The 17,868-nt window shown below is 46.2% G+C and overlaps 1 protein-coding gene across 1 annotated transcript in view; it reads right to left on the minus strand.

The window, feature by feature from the left end:
• Window positions 1-5,860: 5,860 nt before the first annotated feature.
• Window positions 5,861-17,868, minus strand: part of KCNN3 (potassium calcium-activated channel subfamily N member 3) — a 170,620-nt gene continuing 158,612 nt past the window's right edge. The window contains exons 6-8 of the mRNA XM_060088035.1: window positions 12,764-12,891; window positions 11,948-12,017; window positions 5,861-6,212 (exon numbers count right to left, since the gene is read on the minus strand). Coding sequence (XP_059944018.1) covers window positions 5,916-6,212; window positions 11,948-12,017; window positions 12,764-12,891 — 495 coding nt within the window. The 3' untranslated portion in view covers window positions 5,861-5,915. The remainder of the gene's footprint in view (window positions 6,213-11,947; window positions 12,018-12,763; window positions 12,892-17,868) is intronic.

The raw sequence follows: 17,868 nt of genomic DNA on the forward strand, positions 1-17,868 counted from the left end.
CTTTTGTGTCACAGGAGAACAAGAGTCTTCCTTATGCCCCCTTCTGAAATTGCCAAAGGAAACACCAGTTGACTGTGTTTGAGACATATCATTTATGGAAGAGGGTCTTTGCATTTATATAGAAAGAGCCTGCACTTTTATTAAACTGGCTTTGCACAGCTACTAAAGGAGTGATGGCTTTTAAAATCTCTTCTGAAATGGCTTGAAAGAATTTAGGGTAGAATTAGTCATCTAAGCTGGGAACAATGTTCTTTTGTGTCTAATAGTCATGTCTCAGAGAATTAGAATATGGCAGTTCTGTAGGCTGAGGACCCTTGGTCTGGGTGTCAGGCAATCACTAACAGTGATGTGTACTCAGAAACAGTCATTGGGAGAGCAGGCTGACACCGGACCTGTTAAAGACTAGTTTGATACAAAATGTTAGTTGAAAGTTACAATATATTTTATAATATAGCAATATATTTCATATTTAAAATAAACTGTTATACTTTCTCCTATCATTAAAAAATAGCAAGCAGTACAGAGGCAAGATGCAAATTCATACTGAAGCTCATCTGATTCTGAATATAAACACATCAGTTTCCGAGTTCACCATGAAAATATTTCCTCCATTGACATCCTGTTGCTCTCTTTTGTTGTTCTCTTCTGGTCAGTGCAGAATGGAGAGTCTGGGACCAGCATTGAGTTGTTGTGCCATTAAAAAGTGTGTCTGATGAAGGTGGATCAGTCCTGGTTGAGATTCAAAAACTGAGACAATATGACACAGCTAGAGAATGTTGTTTATTCCCTGTCCTTCTTCGTGAACTTGGATGTTGGCTGCTCCGATCAGATTGATATTTGCTTTGTCAAAAAAAAAAAAAAATATATATATATATATACTTTTTTTTTTTTGGCTATAAATTCAGCATCTCTTTGAGATCCGAACTATAGGTTGATGTTGAATTTTGTGCTTTTCCTCCATCAGCTTGGTTGGTCACAACGTCTCTTTTGTTTGTTTCAACACATGGTCCAGGCCCAAGAGTACAGCTTCCAGAACACGTTTCTCAGGTGTGTAAACAACTGTGGCAGGGCACTTGGCACCTAGATTTGGAGGTCATACGTTGATGATTTGATAATGGTTTTGTTCAGAGGGAACTCCAGTTCATGTTTGGGCATTTCCAGTAATGGTGTAAGAAAAAAACATCACAGTTATTTTTTTCTCTATCTGTATATATATTTATATACCATTGCACTGAGTACTTTTAATAAGCTTCGGTCTATTTTAGTAAAAATCTACGTATTACTTGTCTGACAGGAGTTTAGTGTTAACTATTCATGCAGCCTGGCACAAGCTTTCAGAATGAAGAGCACTCACCTATATTCTACTGCCAGAGGCAGACAGTTGATATTGCTATCCCTGTAACATTCCTTTCTTAGTGGTATCAATGATCCCGTTCCCACAGTGTTTACTTTGGCGGCAGTAGAGAAGGAAGGGATACTGTCCAGGGCGTCATTAAGCTGACTGACTGCAGGGAAGGGAAGGGGCTGTTCCCGCCTACCAGGAAGCCACCAGATAGCTGTCTAAGGTACTGAAACCGAATGCCGCAGAGTCAATAGGGGCAGCCAAATGGCCACTGATGGAGCCTTCATCTGCTTCTAAGCAACATCCAAGGAAGTAGGATGATTGTGTAGAACTGGGACGTATTTTAGGACTTAAAAGCAGTAACTTTAAAAGAGCAGTAACCTACTGGTAGTGCAATGACTTCATAGTGTCTCAGTTGTGGTACTGTGATGGTAGCAACACCATGGGTTCTGGGATGAAACACTGATTCTTAATTTGGGGTGCACTATTCGTTGAGGTATGCTCTGAAGGAGAGAGGTCCTGGGACTATGTGCTAATCCCATACTTCTCCCTGCTAATTTCACATAGGTTGATATGTAAGAATTACTTTTTGGTAAATATTGACTACATTCAGAGGCAACATCAAAGTGTGCGCTTGACAGAGTCAGTTTGGGCTGCTGTTGTTGACAATAGTGATTTCATTTTAAAATCTATTGAATACTTTGTACTTAAGAATATTAACTATTACCTTCATTTTAAGCATAGAGAAATTGAGGTATGAGGTGGTTATATTCATTGGCCAAAGATGTGGATCCAGTGTTAGAGTTTTATTTACTCTGATTCTGCATCTCTAGTTTTCTTCTCTTCCATCATTACTTATTCACAAGAAATTATCAAAAATCTAAGGGGGAAAGCCTCAAATATTATATATTAAAATCATTGTTTCTTCAATGCTGTTTCTTCTTGGCCTTTAATAAATAACAATAGTTTACACTTGCTCAGCACTTTGGAAATTACTTGCACAGACATTTTCCATACCTCTTCAGTTATGAGATTGTTGTTACACCACTGGTACTTGCTGAGGTCAGAGGTTAGTGGTGATGCAGGGCCTTACCCCTCTTGTTCTTTTGCATTGCATTAAGCATTTCTAGAGATATGATGTCATGAAGTTACATATTATGAGGATGGCAAGAGCAGTTCATAGACACTTCATGATAAATTTATTGATGATGATCACACATATGTGGCCTTTGATCCAAAGATGCAGATTTTTATTTGGACTTCAATCTAAGGAGGAGTGAGTCCCTAGTCTTGTATAATTTACCAACTGATGCTATGTCCTGAAATTCCACTGAGATTAGTGGTCTTAAAGTATCACAGTACATCCCTGACTTTACAGTACATGAAGCTATAATATGGCTTAAGCGATGAGGGGGTGGCTCTGTATTTTTAATTCAAGTGTCTAGATATTTTAGGGAATTTTAGAGTACTTTTACCTGACACTGAGTCATCAGAAGGATTATAGTAGGGGCTCTGCCACTGGGTCATCCTTCCAGGAGTGGGCAGAACTCAATCAGTTCAGTACTGGACTGAGGTTACTGTAATTAATAGTTTTTCCATATAGCCAATTCTTGAGTAGATAATTAAACCTCCTCCACCACCAAACTTGAGATTACAGAACAAGAAGGCATGGCATGAGAATCCACTTGCCCCCTTTTCCCATCTGACTAAGATGCTGAGGCTCAGTGGAATTAGCCAAAAGATGGGCTGTAGGAAGGAAACCTGGGTGAGCTACACCCTGGATAATCAATACCTAAGTCATCAAGGGTTGATTGTACTTGCAGGAGAATGGGCAACTTCCCCACATAAAGCTGAAAAACCAGTACAGAGAAGCAGCCTCCCATTTACCACTGCAGGATCAACATGCAGATTTGATCACTTTTTTTTTTTTTTTCCGAAGAGTAAGTACCCTTTCGTCAAGGATAAAAACCATACGTAGCTATTGCACTACCAATAGGTCCAGTCATGCTACAAATGCCCATATGTTTCTAGGATGCCAGTGGCTACTGCTACTGGAAATATCTCCAACCACTCTCTTTGCTAGTGTTGCTAGGTTGGTCATCAGGATTTACCTAAGTGAATAGCATTAGTGGTGGGTTAAAGAAGAGTCACCCGCAGACAGTGGTGGGTCAGTGACAGTCTGCACACACTTTTTGGCAGGAGGAGTAGCAGTGGAATCTTGCATGCCATTTGTTTGAAATTCAGATTAAATCCCTATTTGTGTGCACGTGCACATACACACACACACACACACACACATCACAGGGTTACGGGGGAATGGGAAGGGTGACTAGGAATTAAGAATTAAGGGCTGTAGGTTAGATGACTGGTATTGGCATGCTCAGGTTGACCTGTCAGTGCTCTTCACTTCATTTCTTTGTGAAATGAGCTAACGCCACAAAGAAACTGCATGGTTATTTCATCTGCTTATTGGTCTGTTTATATGATCAGCTGTCACTGAAAACAGGAGCACCATTCCTGGGACATAAAAAAGGAGAAGGATCTTTTAGATAATCAATAGTTAAAAGAACAAGCAAAAAAATTTTAAAGCCAGCAGCAAGTGTGGCATCTATGGTGTACAAAGCAACCAAGGAAAATGCTCAAAGGAGTTATCAAGATAAAAATGAGGGCATCAAGGGAAGAGCACAGCAATGAAAAGAGATATAAGAAGAGGTTGAACAAGAGACCAGATCTTCTTGAAAGAGTGGCTTTTCTAGGGTGGTCTACCTTTTGCTGTCTGATGGTTCCCTTGCCCTTAGAAGACCAGGCCAGTGCTGTAGAGGAAAAGTCTTCACAGCTAGACTCTGCCTTTGGAAAAGTGGCGATGTCCTGTACAAAGTGAAACCCAACAGGACAGCCATCCACAAATGATACCCTTCTGTTTTATCCTAAACGGATGAAATATTCCCTACAGTATGATTTAAGTCCCCACAAGCAGACGTCAAAGACCTCAGAATGAGAAATGTGATGATTAGTATGATGGTTTTCACATCACAAACATTATGCATGGTTAGATGATGGAGTGTGGAAAATATCATGCATCCCCATGCCCTCTCCTCACAATGCCTGTCATACACTGGATCTGGATGTTTCTGGAGTCCCTTGGAGTTTGAGATGTATTATAATAGTTTCTGCACCAAGATTAATGTGGCACAGCAGGAACAGGATACTGACAGACCCCTGTCACCTTATCTTACCCACAGGGTTCCCTAGAGGCTCCCTTTATCCTCATAACCTTACACTTCGAGGTGGTTTTAGGTCAGGTAGAAGGGACCAGCTGGGCCACTCACCATCACTTCTCCCAGCTCTCAGGTGAGGCATTTGACCCTTTTGCGCTCCTAACATCTGGGGCTGTAAACCTGTTGCTGGATAAATATCACTGAGCAAACCCCCCCAGACAATACTTCTATTCATGCAGGTGTCCTGGGGTCGCACCTGTTGGTACATGTGTGTGCACACATGCACAGATCCCACCCCCCTTCCCTCACACACGTACACCTGATCATGTGCTCCAGTGGAACACAGCTTGTTTGGATATAAGATGAAAACTCTGCAGAAGCTGTTATTTTTAGAAGGCTGCTTATCTCTCCAGAATGCCAATTTTGGCTTGTCATTCATCTCAGAGCAAGCATGGTGCATACCCAGGGCAAAGCACCCTGTTCTGTGTTTGAAGCAACCTGCATCTTCAGTGAAGCTCAGGATGCGGCCGACACTGGCAAACTACCTGAACTGACAGCACTCACATCCCGATTCAGACCAACTCAACGTGCATTTAGAAAGTGCCTACTGTGTGCAGGGTAAGCTACCAGGTCCCTCTTTATTTGGGTCAAGTGCAAACCAGAAAAGACCTGGGTTGACTGTGGGATGTGTATGTGTGTACATGCACACGCTTGCAAATACACGGGTTTATATGGGTATTAATATTGGATGGAAAGTCTGGCTTTTTATTTGTCTATTTTTCTTTCAGTCTCAATTGTGTTTTATGACTGTGCGAGGGATGGCAGGAAAGCATGTCTGTCTTGGCAAAAGCTGTGGGCAGCTCTCCCTTACTTTGTCATCCAGGGGCTTCCTTAGACAGAAGGAACGCAGACAGGTGGGCTGGAGGACCCCGGGGTGAGGAACCCATCCCCCAAGCCTGACACCATGCCCTCCCTCCGCGGGACCCTCCTCCGGGCTGGCTTCACTGCCGGCTACTTCAGTGCATCTGAGCTCCCCCCCACCACCACGTGAAGACCTGAGATTGAACGTGGGTGTCTGTTCTCCACCAACTGTGCCGCAAGGGCCCTACCAGAGGCGTCGCTTCCTGTCATCTCCTCTTGCTGCTCCCGAGTAGAGGCACCTAAACAGAGATCAGATTTCTGGTTTCAAGGCATATCAAACCAAGCACGCTGAATGAACATGAGTTAGTTAATTAGCTCGGTCTCTCTCCTTTACGTTTCCTGGTCTGCATGTTCCTTGATGGCAAAGCGACCAAGAGAGAGTTGATTTGCATCTTAAGACCTATGGGTAATGCTTCTGAAGTGGGGAGTTTTATTTAGCAACTGCTTGAACTCGTGTACGGGGTTGGGAAGGAGGTGGAGCTGACCCCGATTGGGCTGTCGGAGAGTGGGGTGTGGGTGGTGCCCACTGCCACGCTGACGCCCCGGGCCTCCGTGAGGGCAGACAGGAACTGCCGCTGCTGCTGGCGCAGGGTGTCCGCGATGAGCAGGGGCAGGGAATTGATGCTGGCGGTGAGGTGCTCCAGCTTAGACTCCAGACTGCCGATTTGTTTCTCCAGATCTTCGCTCCGATCATTGAGTTCTGTGATTAAGTCATACATGACGTTCTGCATCTGTTTGGAGAGACAGGGAGACGACAGGTCATTGCAGAGGAATCTGCAATGGAAAAAATGAAATACTCCTCCAGATTACACTTGAAATACAACTCCTCCAGGGATCAACTTCCACACCGGCCGTGTCGGATCTGGCCAAGGACAGAGAAACAGTTTACTTTCCTGAGGACTTGGAGGCTCAAATGGCACAGTGGGTTTGTATGTCTGTGTTTTTGTTGTTGTTTTATTACAAAAATAATGTATATTACTTATAAAAATAGATTAGAAAATATATAGACTGGAAAGGCAGCACTTTCTTCTTAAATAGAACAAGTCCCTGAAGTGTCCTCAGGTTCTTACTTCGTCCAACCTCTCAGCTCATATGGCAATGGCACCTACTGATGAAAGAGACGGCTCTGTGGTGGGGAGCGGACAATGCAATAGACTTACCATTGGTAGGCCAGGGCTCAAGTACACGTCTGCCACTCACTAATAATGTGCCTTCCCTCATGCCCCTTAACCCCTCTGCTTGGTTTCCTTATGAAATAGGAGTTAATAATAACAACACATAGTTATAAAGCTGTTGCTCCCCCCGGCCCCAACTTTCAACACAGCAGCCAGAATGTACAACGTACAACGTAACTCACTCAGGACTGGGCTGTAGTGAAAGGGAGCTGCCTCGCTGAGGTTACAGCCCCTCTGCTGCCTGGTCAATGAGGAGGGACATTGCCTCAATTTGGGACACCCCTGAAGGGCCAGTCCACCTCCGGAACTCCCGTGGGTTGGTCGAGGCCTTTGTCAATCGTATCACAGTTCAGACTCTCCCTCTGCCCCATCCTGCTTCCCGTGCTCCCCAACAGGTGCTGTCCTGATGGTGCCCCCAGTAAACCTCCTGCTCTCGGTGCCATCTCCCAGCGTCCCAGGGACCCGCCCTGTCACCACTGCTCACTCCCCACACATCCCATGGCCGACAGCCTCACCTCCTCTCAGCCTCCCCTTAAAAATCATCTCCCCCCATGCCCTTGTTAATACGGCACCTTGTTCCCACCCCTACCCCGATCCCGCTAAACCTGCTCAACTCTTTTCTTCATGCCACCTTCTAATACACTAGCTAATTTGCTGTTTCTTCGCTTATTATTGTCTGTTTTCTCCCACTAGAAGGAAAGCTCCTCCAGGGCGGGGACCTTCACCTGTTGTGTTCACGGATGTGTCCCAAGGCCTTAAAACAGCATCTGGCACATAGGGGATGCTCAACTAACATTTTTTGATGGACAAGTGTACATAAACATGCCTAGCAAGGGGGTCTGTCATACATGGTCGGCACTAAAAGATGTTGGTAGAACTAATGAATGAATAAAGTGCTGGCACAGGGGAAAATCACTGTCCCTTCCATCCTTTGGCCAATGTAGGAGTTTAACTGATGGGAAAAGACCTTTTGCGCCACAGATTATTTCCATATACCTGGAAAGTTTCTCAGCGTTTCCCACCGAGACCTGAGTGGCTGAAGGAAAGGAGAGAAGACTCCCAAGGGCGCCCAGCCCAGGGCCTGCCTCTGGAGAGCAGGTGTTCTGTAAGCTTTTGTGAATGAACATTGAACAAGGTCGTGAGAGCAGGGGAGCAAAAATGGGGTACGTCCAGGGAACTGCCAATAAAATAAAATGTTAATGTAATAAAATAAACGTCTTCTGAGAGTTAAGTTATAAAACCAGGTCAGAGCAGCACTAAACAAAGGCAGCTTGTGCCAAGTGCACCATTTTCGGTCCTACATCTGCTCTTTGCCAGTGCTCCCTGGTTCCATGAGAGGCCACTCATTCAGGCTGTTCCCACCTGAAACCTGGGCGTCATCCTCTCCCTCAGCCCCCATATCTCACCAGTACAAAGTCCTGCCCACCCTACATCTAACTATCCCTCAAATTCAATTCATTTAATTGAAATGAAACCACTTTTGTTCAAACTGTACCACCATGGTTCTGACTATCCTCTTACCAGGCAACTTTCTGGTTATAATTTGGCTTCCCGGGTTGGTCTGTAGAGCCCTTATCCATGTGACAGTCACATTTCTCCCTGCAAACTAACAAGCGACATCAGACTTGGGAGCAAGACTCTTGGGAGACTTCATGCTCTTGGGTGTTCCTGTGGGCCAGGTTGGCAGTTGCTTTGTACCCTCCCAAACCCCACCTGCAGGCACTGTGGCTCTAGGGGCTTCTGGTTATCTGCCAGTGACACCCTGATCCTATTTTACCTGAAATTTCAAGTTACTCCAGGAAGATGCAGAAACCATGGGTGCCCGCGGGGGCCAAGGTAGTAGGGAATGAGGTGAACGAAAAAAAAGTAAAGGAAGGTGGCAAAATATGAGAAGCCAGAAAGGAGATGGGAGAAGGGGGATTGAAAATGTAGTGATACCTTCCCACCAGGAAATTGGCTGCAGCCCCAAAGGGAGCCGTCACAGAGGTGGAGTGAGGCAGCCCTGCCTTTGCAAAGGGCAGGACTCTTCTGCGCCGCCTCAGAGGAGAGCGTGACTTTAGAAGCAGGAGTGCTTCCTTCATTAATTAACATTCACAGAACCTCTTCAGGGTGTATGTTCTTCCCAGAATGTACAACACCACAAATCTATTTGACCGCAGGGACACCCTAACGAGCTCTGGACTGAATCTGGGCCCCTGGGTCTCAGCCCCAGTGCTGCAGCTCTCCAACAGCCTGACCTTGGGATGGTCTCTTTGTTTCTTTGGACCTTGGTTTCCTCATCTATATTCCTAATCAGAACTACCACATGCAAAACCGTTATAGTTCACAAAGCATTTTCACAGATACCATCTTATTTGATCAGTTGAGCCTCAGATGTGGGGAATGATTTTTACACTTCAATGGAAGACACTGAAGCTAGCATATAAAGCATCCCAGCGCTCCCCCACCCCATCTCTGCCACCCTATGAGCGAGCTCTTCAATACAGCAAGTGTTATGTGGAGGCCACACGCCCTTTTCTTAATCTAGAAAGGACCAAAGGACAGGCGTGGAAGGTGGTGAGCTGGGAGGACGAAGCACAGAAAGAAAAGGGAGAGAACCCAGTGTTATTATTGTCTCCCCTGTTCTGTTGCTTGGTGACAGGATACCAGGGGGAAGGTGGACCAGTGTGAGAGACGCTAGGCTGCTGCCAGGACCTTGGCTGAGTCTCCTGGGAGGAAAGATGAAGACTGGATGGATGTCAGAGTGCACCCTCCCTGCAGGTCCCACACCACTCCCGGTAGCCCTGCAGACGCTCTCCCTTCACCCTCTCCTCCACACCCTTTCTTTCCAGGTAACTTGCTCCCAGGTTACTGATGGTTTAGTTCCCCCACCCAATTCACATGAGCCTCTTTCCAGTTCACTGAGTTTTTTGCTTCACCCAGTCTGCTCTGCACGGGGCCCTGTCTCTGTGAGAGGCGGTGGCTGGCACTGAAGAAACGCAGGCTTGAAAGTCCAGTGTGCCCGCTATTCCCAGGAGAACACCAGCCACAGCCTGTCCTGCCAGGTGAGAGGGGAGGCAGAAACATGGCTACCTGTAAAAGAAATATCTTGGGGCTTGTTGGGCTATTCCTGCACCTCCCAGCGTGGGTCCCCAGCCACGTTTGCCCTACCCGACCCCCTGTTGGCCTCAGCTGATTGGCCCAAGGGTGGACACGTGACTCAAACGGGCCAGTCATCTCATCCCTTCTGAGAATTTAGAATTAAGACCAATAGGAGGATGGCCAATCCGTCTTTGCCTGTGGCTAGAACTAGAACATGTACTCTCTGGATAGGGGCCTGCCATGGTCTGCCATGGAGACAGGGGGCATAGAAAGTTGTCAGGAGGTGCGGGAGAGGGAGAGAGAGAGAACTGAAACAGGCACTTGAACAGGAGAGAAAAGAAGGTGAGCGAATACTTTCCAGGGTGAGGGGCACTTCTAGGTAGTTCCTTCCTGAAGTCTGATCACATGCCTGCCTTGAGGTTCTACCTGGAATGAGACTTCCTTGTATCCTTATAATAAACACCTACATTTAAAAACCTACTTCCAATGGGTTTCTGATACTGGAACCCAAGAGTTTTAAGCAGTGCACCCAAGACCATGGGGGGCTCCCTTCTGCACTTGGGCGTTCCATTCACATCCTTGCTTCCTCCTGGCTCCCAGGAGCCCTGCACTCCACCACAGCGCCCCCTCCAAAGCACACAGCCTGTGGGCTTCTCCCCACCTGTGCCAGCAGCACATTCCCTGATTGAAGTCCTCCCAAGCTTAGGAGGCCCTTTCTTTGGCCTGATCCCTTCATTGAATAAGGCGCCTGCACGTGGCCCAAGAACTGGCAATTTCTGTGATTGCACCATCTTTTCAAAGGGGGCTTAATTGGCCTGAGGGAACTTCTCTTGCTTACCCAGGGAATGTGTTCCATGATGATAATCGACATCTGCTGGAATGTTCTGCCAGCCTGGCCCTGGGCTATATATTTGATATACAGTTTCTATCAAGAGGCAATGAGAGGGCTTCTCTGGTGGCGCAGTGGTTAAGAATCCGCCTGCCAGTGCAGGGGACATGGGTTCGAGCCCTGATCTGGGAAGATCCCACATGCCGCAGAACTAAGCCCGTGCGCCACAACTACTGAGCCTGTGCTCTACAGCCTGCGAGCCACAACTACTGAGCCCGCACACCTAGAGCCTGTGCTCCACAACAAGAGAAGCCACCGCAATGAGAAGCCCGCGCACTGCAACGAAGAGTAGCCCTCACTCGCCGCAACTAGAGAAAGCCTGCGCTCAGCAACGAAGACCCAATGCAGCCAAAAATAAAAAACAAATTAAAAAAAAAAAAAGAGGCAATGAGGAGGAGGGGCTGAGGAGGGGAGGCCCTTTCTTCATTGGCGCCTATACTCAGCTCTGCCAGCAGTGCAGCCCCCGATTCCTTCACTCCAGAGATTTGCAAAAGGAGAGAGTTCCTTTACAGTATTTACAGCAGTTCAGGGCCAGAAACACAGAATGACAGGAGGGCTCTCGTTTTTGGCATCTTCATGAGAAAGAAAGAAATGCACCCCTCACCACCACCACCACCAATTTGCGTCCAGAAAAGCTGAGTTGTAAGGACTGCAGGATGCAAGAAAATGAGTTTGCAATTATAACAGCAAACCAGAAGGATCCTCCTAGGTGTGACCCAGGCAGCAGCATCGCCATTATCACCATTTGGTCTCGTCAGAGTGCTTCACCCTGTGCAAACTCAGTGTACAGCTAATCAAGCAACACACTGAAAAGATGTAGTAGGTCAGCTAATTAAATCCCAGCAAAGACTGACCTGAGTGACTGAATTTAAGAAACACATGCCAGGGGCTTCCCTGGTGGCGCAGTGGTTGAGAGTCCGCCTGCCGATGCAGGGGACGTGGGTTCGTGCCCCGGTCCGGGAGGATCCCACATGCCGCGGAGTGGCTAGGCCCGTGAGCCATGGCCGCTGAGCCTGTGCATCTGGAGCCTGTGCTCCGCAACGGGAGAGGCCACAACAGTGAGAGGCCCGCGTACCACAAAAAAAACCAACAAAAAAAGAAACACATGCCAGGTTTTAAAAGTCAACAACATGCACTAGTAGATTGCCAGTGTCAAGAACTCGAACCCAGATGGTTTTTTAACAAAGGAGGAAGCAGTCTTTACTTTCCTGGTCCTGCACTGTCCAGTTTGGCCAAGGCCAGGCCTTCACAGCCACACCTGAGAAATTGAAATGCCAGCACCTGAGAACCCTTTACGGGGTCTTTGGATTTTGCCACTCACCTTGGAAAGGTCCACCAGGGTGTTGGCTTGGTCGCTCAGCTTCCTCTGCTCCATCTTGACGCTCCTCAGTCTGCGGGAAAGAGTCGTAACGGCAATGCTCTTCAGGCGCTGGGCTCAGCCCCACGGGCAGATTCCACACCCACATCAATTCATCTGGTTTTGGAACCCAGCCCAGGACCTCGAACATGGGTGACAACTGACCAGAATCAAGGGCTTGGCAGGTCCCCAAGAAAGCAAACTCTTGCCTCCACGCGTGCCTGCCTTCAGTCATTATAGCTTCCTCACCACTCTCAGACCATCTCCCGGCTTCTATGCCTTTATCTAGGCTGTGCCTTCTACCTTAAGTGCCCTACTCTCAGCCTTTCAGGGTTTTCCCAAGCCTCCAGGTCAGAATAAATGTTCTCATCCTCTACTTTTAAAAATCCACTATACTTTTTAAATACTTAGCTTATAGAAAGCACTGACCACAATTTGTTCTGCTTCCAGTTGTAATGTGTGTGTATGCGTGTGTGTGTGTATGCGTGTGTGTGTATGCGTGTGTGTATGTGTGTGTGTGTAGACTATGAGAGACCCCTGAGGCTCTTACCTAATATTTACCTTCCATAGCAGTCTGTCCAATGTCTAGCAGTGGCAGGTGCAATAAGTGAATAAACAGACTGATCTGCGTCCAGTTCACCGCCCCCTAGTGGTTGTTGAGTGGAAAAGAATGGATTTCTCCTGCTCCTCTAAGTATACAAGAAGATACTGATGGAGCTCTGGGGAACCCACCACTTCTAATTTGGTCCTCTGGTGGCTGAGCTGCCCCGGCCTACTCACTGGTGGATTGCTTGGAGGAACTTCCTCTGGTGTTTCCTGACTTTGGCGTGGTCAATCTTCTTTAGCAGCTTTGTGTGTTTATAGATTAGCCACGTTTCCCGAAGGACATTGGCTGCAGCATTCTTGATCTAAGGAAAAGTAAATAAAACAGGCTGCTATCAGGTAAATTTCCCTAGGTTCACATAACATGTTTTTTATGTCTGTCGATATAGTCTGCCTTATAAGGAAATGATTCTGCAACGATCTTTTTCCTTAATGAAATCATGAACTCTTAGAAAGGATCATTCAAATTCATCTCTTATTAATCCTGTATTGGACAGAGTAGACTGGAGCCCGAAGTTGAGGGGTGGATCCTGTCTCTTTCTTAATTATTTCAGGACCGCCTATCGACTGTTGATGCTATATTTAGACAGGCTACATTACCAAGACCTGGAGGCCTGGGGCACACTTTGAATAGATAAATATGAAACATTGCTGCCCTTGGATGCAGAGTTCCATGCTCTATGTGGGATTTCTATTTAGTGTACATGGTACATTTCTTGGATTCACAGAGTAAACAGATTTCCTATCAGCTAGATATTTTATTTATTTAAAAATTATTTAAAATTTATATACCATCTTTAAAGGTTACTTTCCATTTACAGTTATTACAAAACATTGGCTATATTCCCTGTGTTGTCCTATACGTCCTTGAGCCTATCTTACACCCAGTGGTTTGTTTCTCCCACTCCCCCAACCCCTATGTTGTCCCTCCCTGCTCCCCACTGGTAACCACTAATTTGTTCTCTTTACCTGTGAGTCTGCTTCTTTTTGGTTATATTCACTAGTTTGTTGTATTTTTTAGATTCCACGTATAAGTGATATACAGTATTTGTCTTTCTCCGTCTGACTTCTTTCACTTCAGCTGGAGATTTTACAAGGCCTCTTTGAGGAAATGTCTTTCCCACCGAATAGAACTCTAGGTATTAACAAGTCCATTGTTTCCTTTCCCAAATGGCAAAAAACATTTACACTGCAATTTTACATGTAAATGTAACTGGCATAAAACGGAAATCATTTCCAAGCAGTATCTGAAAATCAGTGAAGATATTTTGGTGTGAAACCAGAGCAGCCTCTTTCCCAAGGCTGGCTCTTTCACTGCACTGCAGTCACACATTTCAACATATGACGCTGTCATCTGTTGACATGGAAACCACTGATATCACCTGGCTCACGGCAGAGCTGAGACATATCAATGGCATCCAGATGGCAGGGGACAAAGTTTTAATCCAAACACAGTCATCTTCAGCAATTAGTAACAAGAGCAAGAGGAAACATTTCTTATTAAGCACAAGCTAAACAGATTTTTGATTAACCGTTCCCATTTCTGTCAGCCATACACACTGGCACAGGCCCACAGGCCCAGGGCCTGGAAGTAAGTAGGCCAGCCTAGTAGAAATCAGGTTACTAGCCAGGAAGGATTTTAATAAAATTGGAGAGTACAGGCCTGCTTCTTCAGACTGACATCAACAGATGGGACGTTGTTAAAATACTGAGACGTGTGGGAAGGCCTGGGAAACATTGTTTTGCAGGCTGATAACTTCTGTGTGTATGTTTTAAAAATTTATTACTAAGGCTGGATTATATTTTCCATTGGCGCTGAAGTGATATTCTAAAAGAACAGCTAGGTCTTCTCAGAAATGTCTAAGTGACATAAATACTGCCTTTTTGTTCAGTAAAAATCTACCGTGAAGATGGTTTTAAATGACTTAATTGTCCACCTTTGGTACTTTCTTGCCTGAAAGGAAGCAGGTGGTGGTGAGAAGAAGCTGGAAATGGTAAGTGTCCAGGTGAGGAGGGGGGAAGTAGAGGAGGGTGTGGTCACTGGGGTTCTGTCCAGGAGCTGGAGTGGACATCAGCCTCCTGGCAAAAGAAGCAGCATAGAAGGGAAGGCTTTCTCTCTGTGGAGTGCCTACTCCTGCTGCCCTTCTGTGGGGAGAGGGCAACTTGACAGGTGGTTTTTTCAGTTTCCCTAGGTGCTTAGCCTCCAAGGAAAGCCTCACAGAAGAACAGGAGGGAAAAACCTGCCCAGCGTGTATGATGATCGGCAGAGCCCCAGTTACACGGGTCTTGTCTTTGGAACACTGACAGAGCCATGGCATGTCAGCGCTGATGAGCCTTTGACAACTGTCTCTGTGTTGGTGTGGAACAAACATTTGAAATTGGAGAGGCTGCCGGTGACTCCTTCCTCTGCCAGTTTAGGAGTAAGTACTTAACTATCTATAAGAAGGGAAAAATAAATCCTTACCTTAAGGGTTGTTATGAGGCCCAAATGAGGCAATAACCATGGTGCTGATGGTGCTGAGCCTAAGAGCGTACATCTACCGGGTGCCACTTTACATATGTGTAAACTCATTTAATCTTCACAACAACCCTCTCAGGCAGGTACTAATATTATCCCCATTTTACAGATGAAGAAACTGAGACAGAGACCAAGACCGTAAAGTTATAAACGGCAAACTGAGTCAGTGTGGATTTAAGTGTTATAGAAACTATAAAGTACCATAAAGATACTAATTATCATCATCTGGCCCAAACCCCCATTGAAAATGTGAGGAAATGACAGCTTCAGAGATAGAATGTGAGGGCCAGAATCCCACAGCTAGCTAATGGCAAAGTCAAAACAAGAGCCAGGTCCAAAAAGAGCATAAGGTTTTCATGTGGTCTGAAGAAAGACCTGACTGACTAGATGTCATCTCTACACAAACAAAATTATTTCCTGTTTTCCAGGATCAAGGAACTGGAAAGGACATTAGATTTGTTTTTAATCATCATGGCCCTCACTTAGCAATATGACAGAACAGGGAGTCCAGGTCCTGCACTTAACTTTATCCCAAATATAAGGTACTGAAATCACAGCACAGCCGGGGTAGCTGAGCAAAGCAGTCACAGCATCTTTATGGGTTTGAACGGGAGGCCCCTGCGAATTCAGGAAAGTGATGTTAAATGCAAGCCTTGATGCTGACTCTGAATTAATTGCCAGCAAACAACCTGGCACAAAGCTAAGCAGATCATTGCAGCTCTACTTACAATAGCCAGGAGATGGAAACAACCTAAGTGTCCATCATCGGATGAATGGGTAAAGAAGATGTGGCACATATATACAATGGAGTATTACTCAGCCATAAAAAGAAACGAAATTGAGCTATTTGTAATGAGGTGGATGGACCTAGAGTCTGTCATACAGAGTGAAGTAAGTCAGGAAGAGAAAAGCAAATACCGTATGCTAACACATATATATGGAATTTAAGAAAAACAATGTCATGAAGAACCTAGGGGCAAGACAGGAATAAAGACACAGACCTACTAGAGAATGGACTTGAGGATATGGGGAGGGGGAAGGGTAAGCTGTGACAAAGTGAGAGAGTGGCATGGACATATATACACTACCAAACGTAAAATAGATAGCTAGTGGGAAGCAGCTGCATAGCACAGGGGGAGATCAGCTCGGTGCTTTGTGACCACCTAGAGGGGTGGGATAGGGAGTGTGGGACGGAGGGAGACGCAAGAGGGAAGAGATATGGGAAGACATGTATATGTATAACTGATTCACTTTGTTATAAAGCAGAAACTAACACACCATTGTAAAGCAATTATACTCCAATAAAGATGTAAAAAAAACATGCAAGAGAAAAAGAAATAGGCTTTTAACTGCATTGTGCTTTCCCACGTCGACAGTAAATGCTATTGCGACCAGGTTCTCCCTCCAATTCACCTGGCTGATTGTTTTAAGCATCGCCGGGGTGGGAGGCAGTTGAGGCTGTGTGCCCCTCCTGGGATTCACTGAGCTTCCATAGGGCTTCCAAGCACCACTCCCTGATGGGGACTTGGGTACCCACTGAGCTCTCCTAGTGGGTGGGGCACCAAGGCCAAAAGATGCACTTGAGGGTGAGGGTGGGAGTGGGTGGGTCAGGGAACTGGGAAGGACTGGGTAAGGTTGGCCATGATCCGACGGGCTCAGGGACGGTTAGAAGAGGGCCGTTTGTGCATGGAAGACTGGCTGTTTTGTCCCCCAAACCCCTAAGCATGCGAGCTAATTGTTTTCTTTGGGCCCATTCATTCTCTCCCAAGAATTGTATGCTTTCACTGTGATGGTGGCCAGAGAATTGGCTCAGTGACCTATGTCCTTCAGGGAGGGCTCTAAGATTCATTAGCCCAGGCAAGAAAGTCATCCAACTAAGATCTTGCATATAATACTGACAGCTAACATTCACGGAGTGCTTACTCTGTGCCAGGCTCTATGCTAAACACTTTCTGTTTACATTGTTCCGCTAGCCCTCAGAAAACCTCACAAGGGGATGAATGATCATCTCTACCTTGGACCGTTGCGGAACCTCTCTGAGACTCAATTTTCATATTCATTCCTTCCCAAAACATTTACTGAGCCCTTACAATGGGGCAGATACTGTTTAGGAAGTAAGAAAACTGGGATGCACAAACCAATAACATTTCTGCCCTCAAGGAGCTTCTAATCCTATGGGGACAGCATGCCCTGTGTAATATAGTGTCAGGTAATAAATGCTTCAGAGAAAACTACAGCACAGTAGGGTGCTACAGAGTGATGCAAGTTCTCCCGATCTGTGAAATGGGATTGTGGTGTTGATTCAATGAAACACTTAGCACACAGCCTGGCTGCACCGTACCTCAGTACACAGTAGTTTTACTGATGTTCCTTTCCCCAAACAAATGTCAGCTTCTTCCCCTACCTCCAGCAAAAGAAAACATAAAACAGAACACACATGTCTGTTCCTTGAGCTCTTGGCCGTATTAGCCATGTCAACGACTTGCTCTGGCTGCCTCTCTGCCAGGGTAACCTGCCTCTCCAGACTTCGTGTAGGCTGGTGCAGGAGGAACGTGTGGGGCAGACGAGGGGCACCCTTCTTCACCTCCCCCCGTGCTCCCAACAGCCACAGGGAGCCCTGGGAGAGAAATTCCAGGAGCCCTACTGATGGGCCCCTGGGAAAGACATAGCATGCCCTCCATGCTGCCAGGACTCCCTCCCAGGGAGAGGGCAGTTGGAGAGGAGGGCAGATCAGGCCTGGCAAGTGGGTGTAACTTAGACAACT

The sequence above is a fragment of the Mesoplodon densirostris genome, chromosome 2, assembly GCF_025265405.1.
Source record: "Mesoplodon densirostris isolate mMesDen1 chromosome 2, mMesDen1 primary haplotype, whole genome shotgun sequence".
Lineage (NCBI taxonomy): Eukaryota > Metazoa > Chordata > Mammalia > Artiodactyla > Ziphiidae > Mesoplodon > Mesoplodon densirostris.